The sequence below is a fragment of the Acipenser ruthenus genome, chromosome 8, assembly GCF_902713425.1.
Source record: "Acipenser ruthenus chromosome 8, fAciRut3.2 maternal haplotype, whole genome shotgun sequence".
In the NCBI taxonomy this organism is placed as follows: domain Eukaryota; kingdom Metazoa; phylum Chordata; class Actinopteri; order Acipenseriformes; family Acipenseridae; genus Acipenser; species Acipenser ruthenus.
The window spans coordinates 48,660,155-48,679,658 of record NC_081196.1 but is presented as its reverse complement, the minus strand read 5'-3'; the positions used below and the strand labels follow the sequence as shown (position 1 = coordinate 48,679,658).

The following is a 19,504-nucleotide window of genomic DNA, read 5'->3' as shown; positions in this document are numbered from 1 at the left end:
AGTACATGTTTTACAAGTTATGACATTCTACTGTATAAACAGGGTAGAGTTACACCTTGTGGATCATGTCAGTTTACAGTAGTTAATCGTCCCTTGTGCTGGATTTCGAGTACTCTGATCTCACATGTGCCCTAGTGCTGAAAGAATGGTTGGGTGAGGATACCTTTACAAACAAAAGTCACTGTCTGATTCACAGACCAATCAAAAATGAATCAACCATATTCAATGTCAACATTGAAATTAGAATGGCCAGTTAGTTCAATTCTGTCTTGTTTACCTTGTCCATTTCTGGATGGAAAATCCTTGAACATTAAGGGAAACATTCCCTTTAATGTTATGCCCCAAAGCCACAGTATGCATCGTCTCTCTGCCCACTTGGTTCTCAGCAGGTTTCACTGCTTTTTCAACTCTGACTCGATGTTGATTCATTGTGGTTTTTACTGCAAGCTTCTCTTTTGTTTTTCTTCTTTTTTTTTCTATTCCCTACATAGGAAGGGAATTTTAGGGTTAATATTTTTTTATTTGAACTATATTACTTATACTTACTGTCCTGTCCTATGGCCCAATTTTGGTGTTTTTTTTTTTTTTTTTTTTTTTTACTAAATAATATATAATATATTGTATTATTTTTTGTAACCAGGAAATCCTGTTTTAGAAAAAGCACACTCTGGTCATGGCATGTAGATTTTGATTGTGGTTTTTTATTACATCACATTTGCAAAACTACTAACTAGCATCTAGATAGCAGTTCTATTTGAAATCTTAAAATCAGGCTATTGTTTTGTTAGTTCCAAAGAGCTGACAACACTGGTTTGAAAATTCCTCAATATTAAAGCGCCATCGCTATCTAGTTTGTGTGTATAATGGCAATTGAACTGTGCTGTGGTGTATATATAATATATAATATATATATTATATATATATATATATATGTATGTAATTGTTTTTAGCTTTCACTGTATGCGCCAGGATACAAAGTATATAATGACACAATCATTATTTAAAAATTAAGCATCAGGTGTATTTATTGCAGATTACAACAACTCATTATTTTCTTCCTATTGTCATCTAGTCAAAACATGTTAATTGTACATAAAAACAGATTAGAAAAAATAAATCAGCTATTACCATTTAAATATGTGATATACACAATCAATTATTAAACACGTAATGCATAAGATTGTTTATTTTATTTTGAATGCTGCAAACGCAACCGAATAAATTACTCTGCTATTAGTTAACTTGCCGAGCACACTGATACTGTTTTGTACTTAAAAAAAAAAAAAAAAAAGTTGAATAGCAAATAGCAAAATGGTCACGATTTGTTTCCGACAGCTGCGTTTATACTACAAAAAAAAATACCTAATCACCTCGGAGTTGACTTAAAAGTGGCTAGTGTAAACGGATTATACTTGTACCTCCGGGAAAAGTGATGAGGAGAAAATATCTACCCACAGCATTCCAGACTGTTGTAAAAAATAACATCACAGTTTCCATAAGTGTGAGAGAGGAGTACTATAGGACAATGACTTTTTGATTGTTATTTCTATGAAATGGGATGTGTGTACACTAAATTGCTATGCTTCTTCTTCGTCGAGTCTCTGACACCAACTAGATGGATAGTTCCTAGAATTCTGTGCATGTAGGGGATGTGCATCTTAATTTTCTAGTTCCAGGGAATGTTTAATTGTACTTTCTTCAATAACATAATGCCCCTCTGTTTTACAGTAGTGATAAATATGAAATGAAAGGTTCAGAGAAGATGAACTATTCTAAAATGTACCGTCTGCGCCTAAGAGCGAAAAGTGGATGGGAAACATCCCCCGGGTCAACATAGAGTTCTGTGCAGAGGAAGATGGTGAGACATGTTTTTAACCAAGTCGAGGAACGTTCTTGAAATCAGATGGTTGATATGCCAACCAAGTTCCTGGTTTTATTGTTTGCTTTGCTGGTTTTTCAAAATGACATGTCTTACTATTAGCTAGAATCTAGTGCCTTTTTTAAGTCTTGTTATTTTACAGCTGACCTGGGTCTCCCATCCAGAGTCAATATCATATCCAAAAAAGGAATGCTGGAAGTTAATATAGCCGATCCAATGGCCTCTGAAAACAAGTCGATGCGCGAACTCCAGAACATTTACTTTATGATAGATTATTGGAAAAATACATCTGGTGCAAAGGTACATTCTGTAAGCTGCTGCTTTGCCTTTGCCTTTAACCACTTTCTGTGCTCCACTGGGTTGCATATCCCTGTCGATATATATCGTATGTGTATGTACTGTACATATGTCACAATTAAGAGTTTTATATCTAAATCTGTAGAGCACCGCTAATCCAATTGTTTGACACAATTTACTGAGACGAATAGGTATATATGGAGGTGCCTGTCTGTATCTTTATGCACATGAACATACTACCCTGTAACAGGGAAGTGCTGTGTGAGTGCATGCATTTGCTGCTGAGTGACAGGCAGAAGCTAGAGACGGAGATTGGAGCTTGATACACCCCCGCAGGAGCACCAGTTTTATTTACATAGACACGCTGGAACAGCTCACATGACATTACCAACAATGGTAGCACACTAATTCACTCATTCTTATTAGTACACGAATAAACAAACACTGACCTGCCTACACATGCGGCTGTCGGCAGTTTCGGCTTCTTCTGAAGGCTTCAGTCCCGGTTTACCTTCACGGCAATCGGATCATTTCAGTAAGATGCTTGGGTAGTGTGGACGGTCCTAATCCTGACGGGACCTTTTTAAACCTCATGCCCCGCTGGGACACACCTACCTGCTGATTAGATTCCACAGCTGGTAATGACACACAGCAGGCAGGCTCTCCCAGGAGTGTCAGGTACTTAATTAATGATTTACAATAATTACACACTATTTACAACACACATATACACATGTGCAGCCATTTGTACATTGATCTTCAGAATCGCTAATCCAATTGTGATGAAACTTGGTTACAAACATTACTAATACTCTCAGACTCTGGGAATGTGTGTAGCTTTTTTATGTGTGCCAAGTCAAGCTACTTTTCTTAATAGAAACAAGGTGTAATGTGGTTTATGAATAAAAAACAAACTAAAACAAGCTGTACTGTATCCATAACTTAAACATCAGTTAAACCTAAATACAAAATTAATTCAGGTCTACAAAGATTTAGCATTACTAATGTGAATTAAAGATCCATTTGGAAGGGTTAGTCCCTCCAAATGGGAGTTCATTTTTTGACACAGTATTCTGGAGAAGCACAAGTGAACTTTGAAAGAAAAAAAGGGATACAAATGATTTCAAAATATGTAAAAAGAAAATGTAAATGTTTTTCTTTTTCTGCAGAACGTAAGCCTTATTGAATACAAAAATGTGGCTATACTTATGGGTCTTGAACCCTGGAACAAACAAATGTCATTAAGGCTAAGGCTGAGAAGGAGGCGGAGGAGAGACAGAGCGTCCTGCCATGTGTTCGTAAAGTTCGAAAGCTATTAGCTGAAAGACATTCTATAATTAGCACATTTACTTTCCAACAACCAAGACTTTCATTTGACAAGCGTTTTGTCAAGCCTCATTATCATAATGTTTATTATTATCACAACTCCTATATGCCTATTATAATTGTTCAATTTTAAACCATCAAAAATGAAAGGCTAATTACAAAATGATTATTTTTTTAATCAAACAACTCATCCCCAAACATGTCCGGTATAGCGATGGACTATTTATTATGAAAACCTTTTTGATAGAAAAATATTTTTGATTTGGGGGTGAAGGTGGGTGGGGGGCCCACTGGAGGGACTGCAAACGATACCTGTGTGGTATGCTTCGGCTGTGTTTGGAGTAAATGGGCTTTGCCTGGCCCTGTTTAGGTAGGGTTAGCAAAAGAATTATAGCAAGCCAGATTATCATTTAGAGATATCTCAAATTGCATTTTAAGATATCTTGAAATATTTAAAGATATCTCTAAATCATTTTGAGATATTTCAAATTGAATTCCAGATATTTTTAATTGTGTAGTTTTTAAGATATCTAAAATTCATTTTAAGATATCTGTAAATCAATTAGAAATATCTAAAAATGAAATAAAACTATCTCAAATTGATTTACAGATATCTTTAAATGCTGTGGAAGCCATGTGGATTCTGTCATTTAGAGATATCTTAAAATGAGGGTTTTAAAGATATCTCTAAATCATTTGAAGATATCTCTAAATGACTTCCTGATCATTTAAAGATATCTCTAAATCATTTGAAGATATAATGAAAAAACTTCCAGTTCATTTAGATATCTTTAAATTGTTTTAAGATATTTTGAAATAACTTCCTTTTCATTTAGATATCTTTAAATCATTTAGAGATATCTAAATAACTTCCTTTTCATTTGGAGATATCGCCAAATGGACAGGAAGTCCATTTAAAACATAGAGCATTTTCACAGGAAGTAATTTTGAGATATCTTGAAATGACTTCCTGTTCATTTGAAGATATCTTCAAATGATTTAGAGAGATTGCTAAATGAACAGGAACTTATTTAGAGATATCTCTAAATGCTACAGGAATAAACAGGAACTTATTTAGAGATATCTCTAAATAATTTAGTTATCTCTGACGAGGAAGTTATTTTTAGATATCTCAAATTATTTACAGATATCTCTAAATGAACAGGAAGTCATTTTAAGAGATCTTAAATTGAATTTCAGATATCTTTAAATGATTTAAAGATATCTCAAACTGTATTGTAGCGTGCACGGGGGAAGGCAGCAGTAGGGCTGGTAGGTGACGTAATCACACCCAGAGACATAAGCTCGATATACGGTCCTTGCAAGGGAGCCGGCTGTTTTGTACAATGGTATCGGCGCTGTGCTTTAGTGTGAGAGGTCCCGGGTTTGCGCCCGTCCTCCGCCTGTGTGTGGACTGCCTGGCCCTGTGTGATGCGCCTGCCTGCGGAAACCGAGATCGCTACAGTATTTTATACACCTTAAAATGATTTAGAAATATCTTTAAATATTTAGAGATATCTCTAAATTAATTTGAGATATCTCTGAATGATAATTCAGCTTGCCATAAATTAACCAATGTAGTCAGTACTCCAGTGGGAGTTAGGTTTTTGTTTGTTTTGTGTAAATAATAGAAATGCGCAAAAGCGCTAAAATACACCTTACAGACTCAGAGAGTTTATTGGCACACCCGCACAAAATGGTGATAAAGCCCTGGGCCATTCCTGACACAAAGGGGCTTTGCCACACTATATATCAACTCAATTAGTGTGTTCTGTGATTTCGATTGTATCCAATACACTGTCATCTTGGATAATTATGGAAACATATATAGTAAAAATTTACTAAGAATAAACAGACTATGGAGTAGCAGGGAATTTGCCTGCAAGTTGCCCATAGTGTAAAATACAGGCCCTAATCCTTTAACCAAATCATAAGATGTGCCTCGATAAACTTGTGTTTTTTCAGCTGCAACAGCTAAGCTATGAACCTTAATGCTGGAAGGTCTGAATTGTGCCTGCAATTCTAACATTGTTCAAAACACATTTCCTTCTTAAAGTCGTTTCTTAAAATGCGGTGCATTTAATAAAAGTGATTTGTAGACACTCCCTAAATGTGCTAAATTGTCTGTGGTTTCTAGTATATCAGACACAGTGTAAAGCTGAGGCTGATGTTGGGGGAATTGTATAACATGGACTTTCTGAATCTTTGAAGAAAATGATAGCTGTGCAAATGTTTTTATTCCTGGATCTACTCATTATGACAAACGTATGCAAAGGTAAGGACAAAAGAGAAAGCATTGTTCTGGTGATGTGACAAAGCTCCTTTTCATACATTGTATAGCACACACAAGAGCAGCCTTTCAAGCATCCCACAGGAAGTCGAGTGACAAAATAATAATGGTTTCCGAGAAAGCTGTTTAACAGCAGATATGTTAAGAAAAGCTCATACTGTATTTTTTTGTTGTCGTCAATAATAATAATAATAATAATAATAATAATTTGATGTTCACTCCACTATTATGCTAAGCATTTTTAAATATCGTTATAGATAACGAGGGATACAATAGGTACAAATGAGGGAGCCGGAGTTTCACACTTGAAACTTTGTTTGACTTTGTTTCTTGTACCTGACACCTATGAAAGTACAACTTGAAACAAACGGCACTGAAAAAGTATTGACTTTTATTAAATTGTATTACTTTTCACAATTGTTATTCATTAACAAAATCTTTCTCACATATTATTTGAGGAAATGTCTTTTTACAGATGTTTTGTCTGACGTTGAAGGGAGTAAGAATCCACACAACCTATGTTGTCTGATTAGTATACTTGACTATCAGTAATTTGTATATAACACATCGAAGCTCAACAATAACAACAATTCAGCAGCAGTGTGCATGATCATTATTTTGTATCTGTTTACCATTCCATGGTATACATATCCTGATAGAAATAAATAATACATTTATGCTGTTGAATTATTTTAATGTATGCAGTTACATTCTACTAAATTTAGACACCTGTAGTTTTTCTTCTCTTCTACAGCAGCTAATTTCAGTTCCCTGAACTGGTTTGGGCTAGTAGCCAAAATAAACAGATGTAAAAATCAAAACTTAAACAATTAAGCAAATGGCACTCCTTGCAAGTCACTATGAAGTAGAAATCAAAACAACAACAGAATAGGGGGAAAAAATCAGATACATTTTCCACCCACAAACAAACTTTACCTAGAGCATCAGAGAATACTCCTGGGTACAAAGTATGAAGACAATATCTATCATCCAGAAACCAAAAAGTCACATGACCCTAATATGGCTGAGATCACGGGACAAATGTGAAGTTTCCACAATTCTGGAATTTTGAAGTTGCCAGCTTAAACGATTTATGAGATATTAGCAGTAGCGACTTTCAGCATTAAAGACAGACAGACTTTCATGCTGTCTTTCAAAGCAGTCCCACTTGGAATATTTACAGTACAGCAATTGTAAAAGGAATTGCCCCACCAAACATAAGAAGAAAGACAGCAGGAGACAATTACCATTTAAAACAAGAAACTGACAACCACCACCCGCTTCACAAACACAAACATGTCCACCAACGCCTGTCCTCAAGGAAGAGCTTTCTCGCCACGACAGAACCACTAATAACCTCAGAGAAATCTGCGGAAGAGAGCCTCTGGCGTGAGGAGTGGGAGGAACTTGGAGACAGATCAATTAAAGCAGTGTGCAGTAGATGTTAGGGCTCTGGACTCTTGACCGGAGGGTTGTGGGTTCAATCCCAGGTTGGGGACACTGCTGCTGTACCCTTGAGCAAGGTACTTGACCTAGATTGCTACAGTAAAAACCCAACTGTATAAATGGGTAATTGTATGTAAAAATAATGTGATATCTTGTAACAACTGTAAGTTGCCCTGGATAAGGGTGTCTGCTAAGAAATAAATAATAATAATTCAAACTTTTCAAAACTACACATTTAGATTAAACAGAAAATCACTGTTAATGTAAAGAAGACCTTAGAAATCTTGCTTGATAAATGTTAAACATGGTTCCCATCAGAAGTAAGAGACTTACTTAAAATGGAGTTAACAAGTAAATAGTTCTTCGGGAAGTCCTATGGTGGTGAGCCAAAAGCTTATTTTGAGTCTCTGGGCTCTATCCTCAGGACTCAACGCACCTTTCATTTTCCCCACATTCAGCTACAGTACAAATGTCAATTATATTTATCTTACATGACAAGGCACTTTGATGTGTATTACAATAGTGTTACAGATCTGGGTGACTGTTTACTGTGTGAAGTAATTTAAAGCATTAGTGCAAATTCAAAGCACACACACACACAAAAAAACAATTAAGAGGTAGTTTTTGTTTTAAGGTTTGGTTTGTCAACCTATATTTTTAGAAAACTTGTTTTAAGAATCCAACACTGTTTAGAGGACCAATGCAATATATATCTTATTCGTATTTTTTAGTAACAGGAGAGCTGCCATTTCCACAGAACATAAGAGTCAAGGCTGTGAACACTCAGTACATCTTGGAATGGGACTGGAACCCACAACAATATGACGAAAGAGTCAGGTTTACCGTGGAGTATATTTTGTAAGGCATTTTTTGCTTTCTTTGTTTTTACTGAGAAGCTAGTCAACTTTCTGTGGATGTTCTGAATGTTTTTCTCTTTTTTTTTACAGTGCATATCAGAGACATTTAAAAGTGCAATCCAGTAATCGTGTGTGTTACAGGATCTCACAGACCCAGTGTGACTTCACTTACCATGACATTCATTATTCTGGAGAATACTACCTGCGCCTGAGAGCGGAAAGCAAAAATATGACTTCCATGTGGAAAGAGATAAAGTTCTGTCCTGAGGAACATTGTAAGAGTTACCTTCAAACTTTTATATGGTAATCAGCATCATAACCAGCGCTGACATTCTGCCGAGGTCACACTTAGGTTTTCAAGCTATAGCTGCAGTATTTATATGACTGCTTGGTATTTACTATTCAACCTCCAAATCTATGTTACACAGCAAACAAACAAGAGAAAATTAAGGAGATTTTTGTACCAGAATTTTTGCATGATACCAACATTGATAATGCAAAAAAAAAAACAACTGAGGACACAGCCTCAGTGTCCTCATAGCTACTTACGGCCATGATTGTAACTATGTATTGTTATTTAAAGATAAGGACTGTTTGAGGAAAATAACACATGCTGTAGCAGACATATATTTTCATTTCAAAACATGGTATCTGTTACAGCTTTAGGTTAAAGAAAGTTCTAATTTAGATGCCCCTTTCTTGTGAAGTATGTTATACTTGCACTTCCTAGGTCATTTTACCTCAGCATTTTATTCTGGTTCATAGCATGTCAGTCAATCAATATGGGAAGCAGCTGATTGGTTGTTGATAGAAAAAAAGCCATTGATGGGATGGGATGACAAAGCAAGTGCAATGCTATCTGAAATATTTCTTTAATCATTTCCATATAATGACTGAAAGTGCACAGCAGCTACAATCACTTTAACCAAAGAACAATAGTCCCTAATAATAATTCCTTAAACAGTTTTGTGAAGAGAGCCCACGGCAATCAAATATTACTGGAAACTACACATGCAAATGAAACTCCATTCTTCACACATATCAAACATGGTGTTTATTCTACTGTTGGGAGAACCCCTAATGAACTACTGTACCTTTACCAAATGATCTTCTTTTCGCATGCTAAGATATTAGTCATTGTTCCACAGTGAGAACTAAGAGAAGAAACAAATCTGAAATAGACACTGTACATTTAACCCAAGTTACTAAAATGTGGCACAGTGAGTCAGACAGGGTGGGAGAAATGGAAGCACTGTAATGTTTAGATTAATAAATGCATACAGTAGAATAGTTTACTGTAGCTGTATTAGCTACTACTGTAAAACTACACTGGGGCAAATGATTTGCTTACAGGTCTTGGTAGGCTATACTGTGTGAGCACTTATACCCAAAATGGCTGCTATAAGATGTTGGGCAGCACAGTAGCTCAGAGCAATTTGTGTGGGTTGCAGGCTAAAACAACAGCTTTTACGCATTCCAAAGCCATTGTCTTTGCAACTGTCCAATACCCAGATGGATGAGTGCTTTTTAAACTTATATCCCAGGGGTCAGCATGAACTGTAATGGGGGTGCATCCCACAACACGATCCTGGATGGGACCTTGAAATGCCTTTATACCGCTTGGTGGGCATTGAGGAATATTACAATAGGTTATAGAGATAAAACAATAATACAATTAGGAGCGTTCATGAGGAAATTACGTGGAGTATGATTATAACATATGTGTGTGTTAAATGTGTTACAAACAGATGCTTTGTTTATTTGAAATTGAATAATGTCCCATGTTCGTACATAAATATATTTTAATTATTGACAATTATCAATAGAGATGAAACAGTAAATTGGAATATGCTGTATTATTATTATTATTATTATTATTATTATTCACTTTTTACATTTCAGCTGCCTTGGGGCCTCCTTCTAAAGTCGATGTTGAATCCAGGAATGGAGTTCTGAAAGTGTACATAACTGATCCATTGACCCATAAGAATGAGTCGATGCAAAATCTAATGAAAATTTACTTCTTGATAGTTTACTGGAAAAACACATCCATGGCCGAGGTAGGTCCTACATAGTGATTTGCTGTTAAGCCATCGCTTCTTGTAATTCTCTTTTGTTTTGTGCAGTCTACTGTATTTTTCTCATAATTCTACCAGTTTGCCATGTTTACTTTTATACGTGCTATACATGTATATTTTTAAAATGGGTGGACTCTGCCTCTCATTGCTTAATTTGTACAGAGAGGTGCCGTGGTGCAAGCAGTAATAATAATACCGTTCTCGGCACATTCAAAATCATAACATGTTTATTTGAAAGAGTACTGTATTAGTGTTTACAAGTTTACCATCACGTATACCGGATTGTATATTATGCCGTCTTAAAATGCTAAATTCTCAGACAACATGCATTTGAGAGCAAAACATAGTAGGGTGTGTTTAACTTAATAATGTAAGAGGTGCCAAGGCTGTGCCATCAGGCCCCAGAGGCACCTGGGCTGCGCCCCGCTGTACTGTCACAATATGCCTCCCTGTCAGAATTTGCTACCGGTAGATATAATTGCCAGAAATTGCCACCTTTGTATATTTTATAGGAAAGGAAGGTAGTAAATAATGGTGAATCATACTGTAGTGTCATAAAATACCACCCTAGTGTGGAGTAGTAGTTAGGGCTCTGGACTCTTGACCGGAGGGGCATGGGTTCAATCCCAGGTGGGGGATGCTGCTGTGCCCTTGAGCAAGGTACTTTACCTAGATTGCTCCAGTAAAAACCCAACTGTATAAATGGGTAATTGTATGTAAAAATAATGTGTAAAATTATATATATATACACACACATATATATATATATATACATATATATATATATATAGAGAGAGAGAGAGAGAGAGAGAGAGAAAGAGAGAGAGAGAGAGGTATTATGTAATTGTATGTAAAAATAATGTGATATCTTGTAACAATTGTAAGTCGCCCTGGATAAGGGCGTCTGCTAAGAAATAAATAATAATAATTCTGTAGGAACAAAAATAGGTATTAAATTCTGGCAAGTTGTATTTTGGGGTCAGAAAATGCCACTATTGTATGTTCTATAGGCTAAAGAAGGTAGTGAATTGTGGCAAGTTGTATTTTTAGTTTCTTTATGTGGTAGTTAATTATGGCAAGTAACCAGCATACTGCTAGACCAAACACCGCGACGCAACTCTTTACAATAACAATTTTAATAAGTGGAGTCTTACAGGGTTCGGTACTGGTGCCATTATCTAATATGCGTAAACATAAAAAATATATATGGCCTGTTCTCATTTTTAATTTCTTATGTTCTAATAGGATAATAAAACAATATTAAGGCTACATTGTACACTTAGCACATATAAACTCCACACCTGTGCTGACGCAGTTGACATGGGCCCATCGTGCACACCTGAAACACTGCACCTGAAAAATACAAAAACGGAAACTGAAAGGTTTTGCTGTGTGCTTTCTTTACTATACATAAGTGCCACCTAAGTGAGTCCCACTAGAAAATTACAAATATTTGTGAAGAGGTGAAGACAATTATGGTAGCTTTCCTAATTAAATAAAAAAAAAGCTATTTAAGGTACCAAATCACTCTAGAACCACTACTTCAGATCCACAGTGCACCACAAAGCAGATGAAAATCAGTATTTAGACTGTCATGATAAAATACCAATTTAGAACAATACAGTACAAGTACAGTTTGCTATTGTTTTTTACAGAATCGGACCCTTACAATCAACAATACAGAAACTTTGCTTACCCGCCTTGAACCCTGGACTCTGTACTGTCTGCGGGTCCAGGCCTTCAATGAACACGAAAAGAGAAGTCAATTCACTGAAGCTGTGTGCCAGCTAACAACCTGCAAAGATGATGGTAGGAATTCTGTCAAGATGTTCTGAGAGAGAGAGAGAGAGAGAGAGAGAGAGAGACCTTATTTTTGTTCTGTATGCAGGAAAATCCCAACGCGACAGGGCCACATGTGTGGCATGAAAGTGATATAATGTACACTACAGTAGTTTAGGCCGTCCTATAAAAGTTGTATTTTTAATTACAATATATTATTGTTATTGTCCAAAACAAGCCTTTTTGTATTAGTGAAATGTAGTCATCAATGCGCTTTACTGTTTGTATTAATAGAGGAATGTTTTCCAATAACAGGCCAAACACCAGTCTTGATGGCCCTGTACATCTTCTTCTCTTCAGTTGGACTGCTTCTCTTCTGTTCCTATGGTGTATATGTGATCTACAAAGTGATCAAATATAGCTGCTTCCCACAGCTTCCAGACAGCATGCAGGTATGCCCTCCAATATACAGTAGCACCACTCCACAGAACTGCTGCTGTTTTTTTGTTTGTATGTTTGGTATTCAGAAGTCAGTATTTCCCCAAAATCATCCTGTTTACTGGCCTCAGTGCACAGTTGCTAACAAGCCTGTTCTTAGAAATATATAGACAGAATGTTACAGAGGGCTATTTGTTTAATAAACTCAATTGGACAATCGCCACAGCCCAGGGCTAGACTGGTTTATTTCTGCAATTCTTTAATTCAAAAACACAAGAAAACGATTATTGTGGAAAGCCTAAAACAGATTTCTGAGAGAAGAAACACAGTTCATTGTATCTGTTTAAAAGACAGCGGAAAGGCTGGGTGAAGCATACAGAGCCTCGGCTTAATTATTTAAAATCAAAATGCAAATGTAGAAATGTAAAAAACGAAATCCACCAATGCTTCAACACTTTGCAAAAACTGAACACAACATGAATGACCTACAATGTGCAGTTTTAGAATAAATAAAAGATAATGTACAATACAGAAGAATAAAGGAAAATAAATGGGTAAATGGACTCAATGCCATGATGCCTAATAGAAATGAATAATAGATTGTTACATCATTAATTATGTAGTAAATTATATCACAAACACATTAATAGATTTAAATAGAAATAAGTGAGTGTAGCTGCCATTGCATCAAAAGCCTTTAAGTACCTGGGGCAGGTTGCATAAACATAGACTAAGTCTTTGTCTTAATATAATTATAAGCCATACTAACGATAGACACTCAGTTTTGCGGTCCATTTATTAATCGCGCGTCAGGCACGCCAGGTCTAATTAATTTTCACACGCGCAGTTAATTTTATACGCGCTGTTTAAAAGTATTTTTTTTCACAGTCAAACGGGTTTAAATGGCCCTGCATATCAACAAAGCACACACTAGGCATCTCCAGCCCCGCCCCACCCTTTTGTTTGCTATAGCGTTCAGCTATGTAAGAAATAAATAATAATAATAATAATAGTCGTACATACCGATCGATCATCTCCAGATCACTCGTTTTATCACCAAACTCCTCAATAATGCGATCCAAGTCATTATTTTATTACTATAACATCTGAAAAAAGCTCTGCAAATGTCCATGATAGTCTCAGTGCGCTGACGCACTTAGCCAGCTTGTTTACTATGAACGCCCATTATCTGATACCTGATACCATGTATGACTATTCATGAAATACGCCTTTTTTTTTTTTTTTTTTTCCGACTTGTCTCGGCTCCTGTCGCTACCACTCGGCAATTGAATGGTTTTCTCGGCTTTTTCCGGAGAAAAAACGACTAAACACCCGTTTATTGCGTTGCTATAATGATGTCGGACCCAGTCCGACAAAGGACCTGTGAGGTGAGGAATAATTGCAATGTCGGACCCATTCCGACAATGGACCGCAAAGGGTTAAAACGGTTGCATAAAACAGTCTTTCGTTAGACTGGTCTTACTTAGTCAATTACGCAACGCATTCTGGGAATTTTAAGACACTTTGGGGGGGGGGGAAACATGGCTGACGCTTTTCTCAAACAGCGAGAGTAACTGAAAATTTGTGCTTGTTAGAGGAGTATAATGCAGAAAAAGAAAAAAAAATTGGGAAATTTTCCGAAAAATTGCGCTAACGTACACAAACACAAAGTGTGGGATAAAATTACAAAAAAAGTTAACAGCGTCAACCCGGTATGTGTGCAGTCTGTAAAAGACGTGCAGAAACGATGGAAGAATATGGTACAGGACGCTAAAAAATAAATATTTAAGAGGAAACATCCGCGTACTAAAGGAGGACCTCCCTCAAAACTTAAACGGACCACAGAATTTATTATTGAAATCTTTGGGGAGGAGTCTCCGATGTTTTGGGGGATTGCCGGTGGGCGGGAGAGTGGAGTGTGTGTGAGCCAACAGGAGGCTCCGCCTGTCAGCATCAGTGACCACAGTGTCGCCGTAGCAACTCTGTATTAGGGCAAGCAGTGCTGAAACTGAAACTTTGTTAAATAGTGATGGTATGTTGACACAGTAACAACAAAACGATCACATGAAATCAGACAATTTGTAACAACCTAAGGTTTGTTATAAGATAAATAGTAAAGTAAGTTTTTTTTTTTACTCCACATATCTCAGATGAGCAAGTAAGCGAGGTCCCACCCCAGCAAGCTGTAGTGGAGCAGCCCGAGTGCAGCACTGAGAGAGAGACAAGATTTATGCAGCCCTATGAAATCTCCCACAGAATTTAAAAAACAACCCGTTGCATAAAATCTGAGTGCCAAGCAGACCTGTAACAAAACAGGGACACTATGGTTTCTGCCTGTGGCAGGCCTCAATTTATCCTTTAGATTGTCTTCTAATTTTATAATGGCTTGCCTTGGTAAGCGAAGCCTTTCAATTACCTCAGTATCTGAGTATACTTCCTCAAACAGCGCGCATATAGCCAGAGATTGTGGTGGGAGGCCATGATTTCTTTCTGACAGTTAATGGTTTCCATTCTAAGTTAGCCTGGGTGTGAAGAGGCTAACTTTTTAGGCTAAGTCTTAGTCAGTCTTAATTTTTATGCAACTGACTAACTTGCATTAGACTAGTCTAATTGTCAAACTAAGACTAGTCTAATGGTTTAGACTAGTCTAATATAGTTTTATGCAACTGGCCCCTGGTCCATTTGTTTTCAAACACACTTTCCCTTGACAATGATATGTTAAACACAAACGTTGGGAAGTTGACTTTTGAGCAAAAACTGTTTTATATGTATGCAATAAGGCCCGACAGGGTGTCCATATACATCGAATATACAGACCCTCGGGGCGTTGTGCAACCCCCGAGAAGTCTGTATATTCTACATAGACGGACAGCCTGAAGGGCCTTATTGCATTTATAATCCAGGTCAAAGAGTGGATTTGAAAAAATAAAAAGCAGAAGTAATTTTTATGGCAAAAAATTAAGTTTTTTATTAAATATCCTTACGCCAGTAAAGGGACCACAAAAGTGGTCCCATTTATAACTGCACACTAAGTTAAGTACATTGATTTAATTCAAACATGAAAAAGTAAGTAAATATTGAATTGCACATTGCCTTTGAAAAGATCCACCAGGAGGCAGAGTTGCGATGGCACAGAATTTTTTTATTTATTTTTTTCTGTGAGTGCAAGATGCTGTTGTTTCAGCAGAACAGGAGTAAATGAAAATAATGCCATCTCAGATTTCAGTGCTTTAAGGTCTGTGTTGGAGAGGGGTGGATAATGTGCAGAAATGTCTTTTTGTGTTTTTCTTTAGCGTTTACAAAACGCTAAAAATTCATTATTTTAAGTGAGAAATTATTTATTTATTTATTTGTTGTATTTCTTTCTGTTTTGCTATCTTCCAGTTCATTTAATTGTTCTTCATCCAAATCGGCATGTGTCCTTACTACTTTTGGGATTTTTGTTGTCACATTCTTGTTGGTAATTGGTCACTCAGTTTTACAGTTAATGTAAATCTGTAACTGTAAACAAGATGGCTACTGGTACTTTAAATTCTGTGAGGCAGCGCAGTGATTTTGAATATGTGACAAGACTCCAACTGTCTGTATCCATCCAATATACGGACAGCTGGAACCTTGCTCGACCAGTCACATTGCTTGTTTCACATTCCATTGCCAGCCCTGGATTTATGTGTGTGTGTATATATATATATATATATATATATATATATATATATATATATATATATATATATATATATATATATATAGTGATTTGATATATACACTCTATATACAATACAGAAAAATATAAGCTTGGTGCTAAAGAAAGGTCAACAACACAGCAGTCCTAGCACAGCACTGACAGCATGGAACAAAAAAATTGTATTGTATCCCAAGCCACACCATTGGTTTCTACTGTAGGCATTGAAAATGCTGCTGTCCTGGTAATGCCCTGTTTTTTTTTATTGTTATTTTCCCTCTTCTCGTCCCAGCTGTATGAGATCACCCCGAATCTCCAGAACACCGAGGTGCTCTTGAAGGAGGCCGAGAGGGAGCTGTGCTGTGAGATGGTGAGCGTCGAGCTCCTTGAACCTTCACCCCCTATCGAGCCAGCATCAGCCAGTGTCAAGCACGACTGCCAAAATAGTGCAGACTCAGGGGTCTACTCAAGTGAGGAGGGCTCCGGGGGAGCTCAGGCTACAGAGCCACCAGCTGAAGCAACTGCAGAGAAATAAGATTTTAGCAGGTCAGCTGCTACAAGAGGCATTGGAGAAGGAGACCCTTCTTCAGAACAACATACCTGTACCATGCTGCCTGCAGACAATCACACACTGGTATGATAGTTAGTAAAGCAAGAAGCTGATTAAGAGCCACATTCAGTTACAATGCACCGACTATTAATTATTCAGCAATTACTTAGTAATGGCTATGTAATAATGACCGAACAGTGTCTTTTTCTATAACTGTTTTTTTTAAATCAAACTGTTATACTTAATGTAAGTGTGGTACTGCCCCTGTGGAAAAAGGTATAACTTACTGTAAACAGAAGGAGCAACTAAACCGGTTATTTTGTGCATCAGAAAGTCTACCTGAACTAACATCTGCATACTTATTAATTAACTTTTGTTAAGAACTTTTTTAAAGCACAAACTGTATTAATTCATTCTGATGTTTGGACAATTAATGTCTACTCTACAAACCTTGAACAAAAAATGCCCACATACGTATGATCTTAAGGTACAGTGTGAAGTACCTAATTTCTGGGTGGATGTGCACAATCTGAGATGGTCAAGCATATGGTACGCAATGAATGGCCATGGAATGACCCTATGATATTACATTCCAGATGTTGCCCTGGTATTTACAATGTGCCTAGCGCACATTCTGGCATTTCCTTTGGGTAAAATATGTATTGTATGCACTTACACAATAAAAGGCTCAATCACTTTATAAAAATTAGAGATTCTGACATCAGTTTTCAACTGAGGCCAGTGTAGCTGGATAAGACAGGCGGCACCAGATGTGTAAGCCTATAGAGATGGCCATGTAGCTCTGATCTGGGAATACTGTCGAAGCGTAGTTCAGCTGTCAAGCGGAGACTGGAACAGTAAATGCAGGAATCAGTGACTTTATGGCTCTTTAACTGTGTCAGGAGTTCACTAGCTTTGCCTAAGCAGACAGTTGTCACAGTACCCATGCCAGATAACATAGGAGCCTACTTTCCTTGATTCCTAAGATGAGACAGGAAATCTGTTATCTAATTTAGCATGATCACATTCTCACCAGTTTTGGGGTCAGCTTTAACCCTATCCCTGCCAAAAGAACCCCCAAACCAAAAAAAATATTACTTTTGCAGTGTGTCTGCGCTGTCACAAGTCCATGTAAAGTCAAATGCTGTGGATTAGAATACTGTGTAAATGTTGCAGGAATATGTAAAGGAAGCAAACACTGTATTTCTTTGCCTTTTTTGTTCACAATATTGGTGTGAAATGTATCACTGGAGGTGAAGTATATGATTGGATTCCCCAAGATAAGCAGGATTGTCTAATCTTGATCCATATTACCATCTGCAGTATTACCAGAACTGTAAATGTCATACTAAAATGTTTCAAAAGTGTTTTTTTAAATATATCTTAAGTAAAAAAAAAAAAAAAAAAAAAAAAAAAATTGTCGACTTATATTATTGCTTCGTTTCCTCTTTACTGAATATTGATATGCTATAGAGTACACCTAGAAACTTTGTTTACATTTGATACCACCTGGTGGCTGACTCTTGTAATTGCATTATTTTTGTTAAACTCCAGACAGTATGCACGTTTATACGGAACCCCTAAAGGGACATGGTGTGAATTAAAAAAGATGTATAGTACTGTATCTCGTGCGCATAACTACTATCTTAAGCTCACAAGATACTAACCTTCTGTTTTTAATTCACACCATGTCCCTTTAGGGGTTCCGTATGTTTGCACTCAAACCACAAACATAATCTTTATATTACACACAAGGCTTAAATTAAAGCTTAGGTCCTGTCCACACTATTCCTTTAAACCATATTAGTTGCCTTTAAACCAGCTTAAAAGTGATAAAGACGGTTTGCGTCCACACTACGCAATGTTTAATACCGTACTAGAGAACGATAGGTTACGGATGTAACCCCGGTTCCCTGAAAGAGAAGATGATTGCCAAAACAATACTTTTGGGATATTATTATTATTATTTATTTCTTAGCAGACGCCCTTAGCCAGGCGACTTTCAATGTAGAGGGGGATTTACCTGCCTCTAGCAAATCTTGCAGAAACTGTAAAATAATTGCTATCGGGCAATAAATGGGATCATGGCCTCTGGACATGCACCAATTTTGAAAATATTTCCACTTGTATGCGTACAACGCTCTTGTGGAAGAAGCCCAAGCATTCTGCAGTGTACTGGCTACTGCGTCTGAGAGCCCTAAGGCAGACAGACGGTCCCGTTCAGGGGCCAGACCCACAGTTGGAGGCTGCCCGGTTCTGGGTGCCAGTGGTTGCCTTTCGCCTGACTGAGGAGATCCATGCGCAGCAGGATCTCCCAGGGCTGGCCTCGCAGCAGCTGGCAGAGGTTTGAAAACCAGATTCTCCTGGGCCATCTGGGGGCCACCAGGAGAACTGTCGCCTCGTCTCTCCTGATCTTCTCGAAGAAGGCAGGGAGCAGCGGTATAGGCAGGAAAGCATACAAAAGCGCTTTGGGCCTTTCGTTGGCTAGGGCGTCAATGCCTAGTGGACCTCTGCAGCTGCGGAGGGAGAACCACAGGGGGCAATGGGTTGTCTCTGCCGTGGCAAACAGATCAACTTGGGCCTCCCCAAAGCGTTCCCAAATGCGCTGCACCACCTGAGGGTGCAGTTGCCATTCTGAAGGGTGAGGACCCTCCCTCTACAGGTCTGTCGCCCAGCTCACCACTCCCGGGCGATGTACAGCCCAGAGGGACAGGAAGTGCCTCTGTGCCCAGATCAGTAGCCGAAAGGCTATGTGGTGTTACCTCCTCTCCCTCAAGAACCCTGTGGGGTGTCTCAGGTCTAGGATGGGGCGAAGGCCGGCATCCTTTTTTGGCACCAAGAAGTATCTTGAGTAGAACCCCTCTGTTTGAGCGGTGTGTTCT

General features: G+C 37.6%; 1 protein-coding gene across 2 annotated transcripts; it reads left to right on the top strand.

Moving 5' to 3' along the window:
• The first annotated feature begins 5,625 nt into the window (after positions 1–5,625).
• On the top strand, positions 5,626–18,014 carry LOC117406763 (interferon alpha/beta receptor 1a-like). 2 transcript variants are annotated; one of them, XM_034011050.3, is made up of 7 exons: positions 5,626–5,777; positions 7,970–8,096; positions 8,186–8,370; positions 9,998–10,155; positions 11,829–11,982; positions 12,268–12,404; positions 16,365–18,014. In XM_034011050.3, the coding sequence occupies exons 1-7, from the start codon at positions 5,717–5,719 to the stop codon at positions 16,605–16,607; spliced, it is 1,065 nt and encodes a 354-aa protein (XP_033866941.2). In that variant the 5' UTR covers positions 5,626–5,716; the 3' UTR covers positions 16,608–18,014. The 2 variants fall into 2 exon arrangements, with proteins under 2 accessions (XP_033866941.2, XP_033866942.2); XM_034011051.3 differs by lacking the exon at positions 7,970–8,096 and having other exon boundaries at positions 5,688–5,777.
• Positions 18,015–19,504: the final 1,490 nt, after the last annotated feature.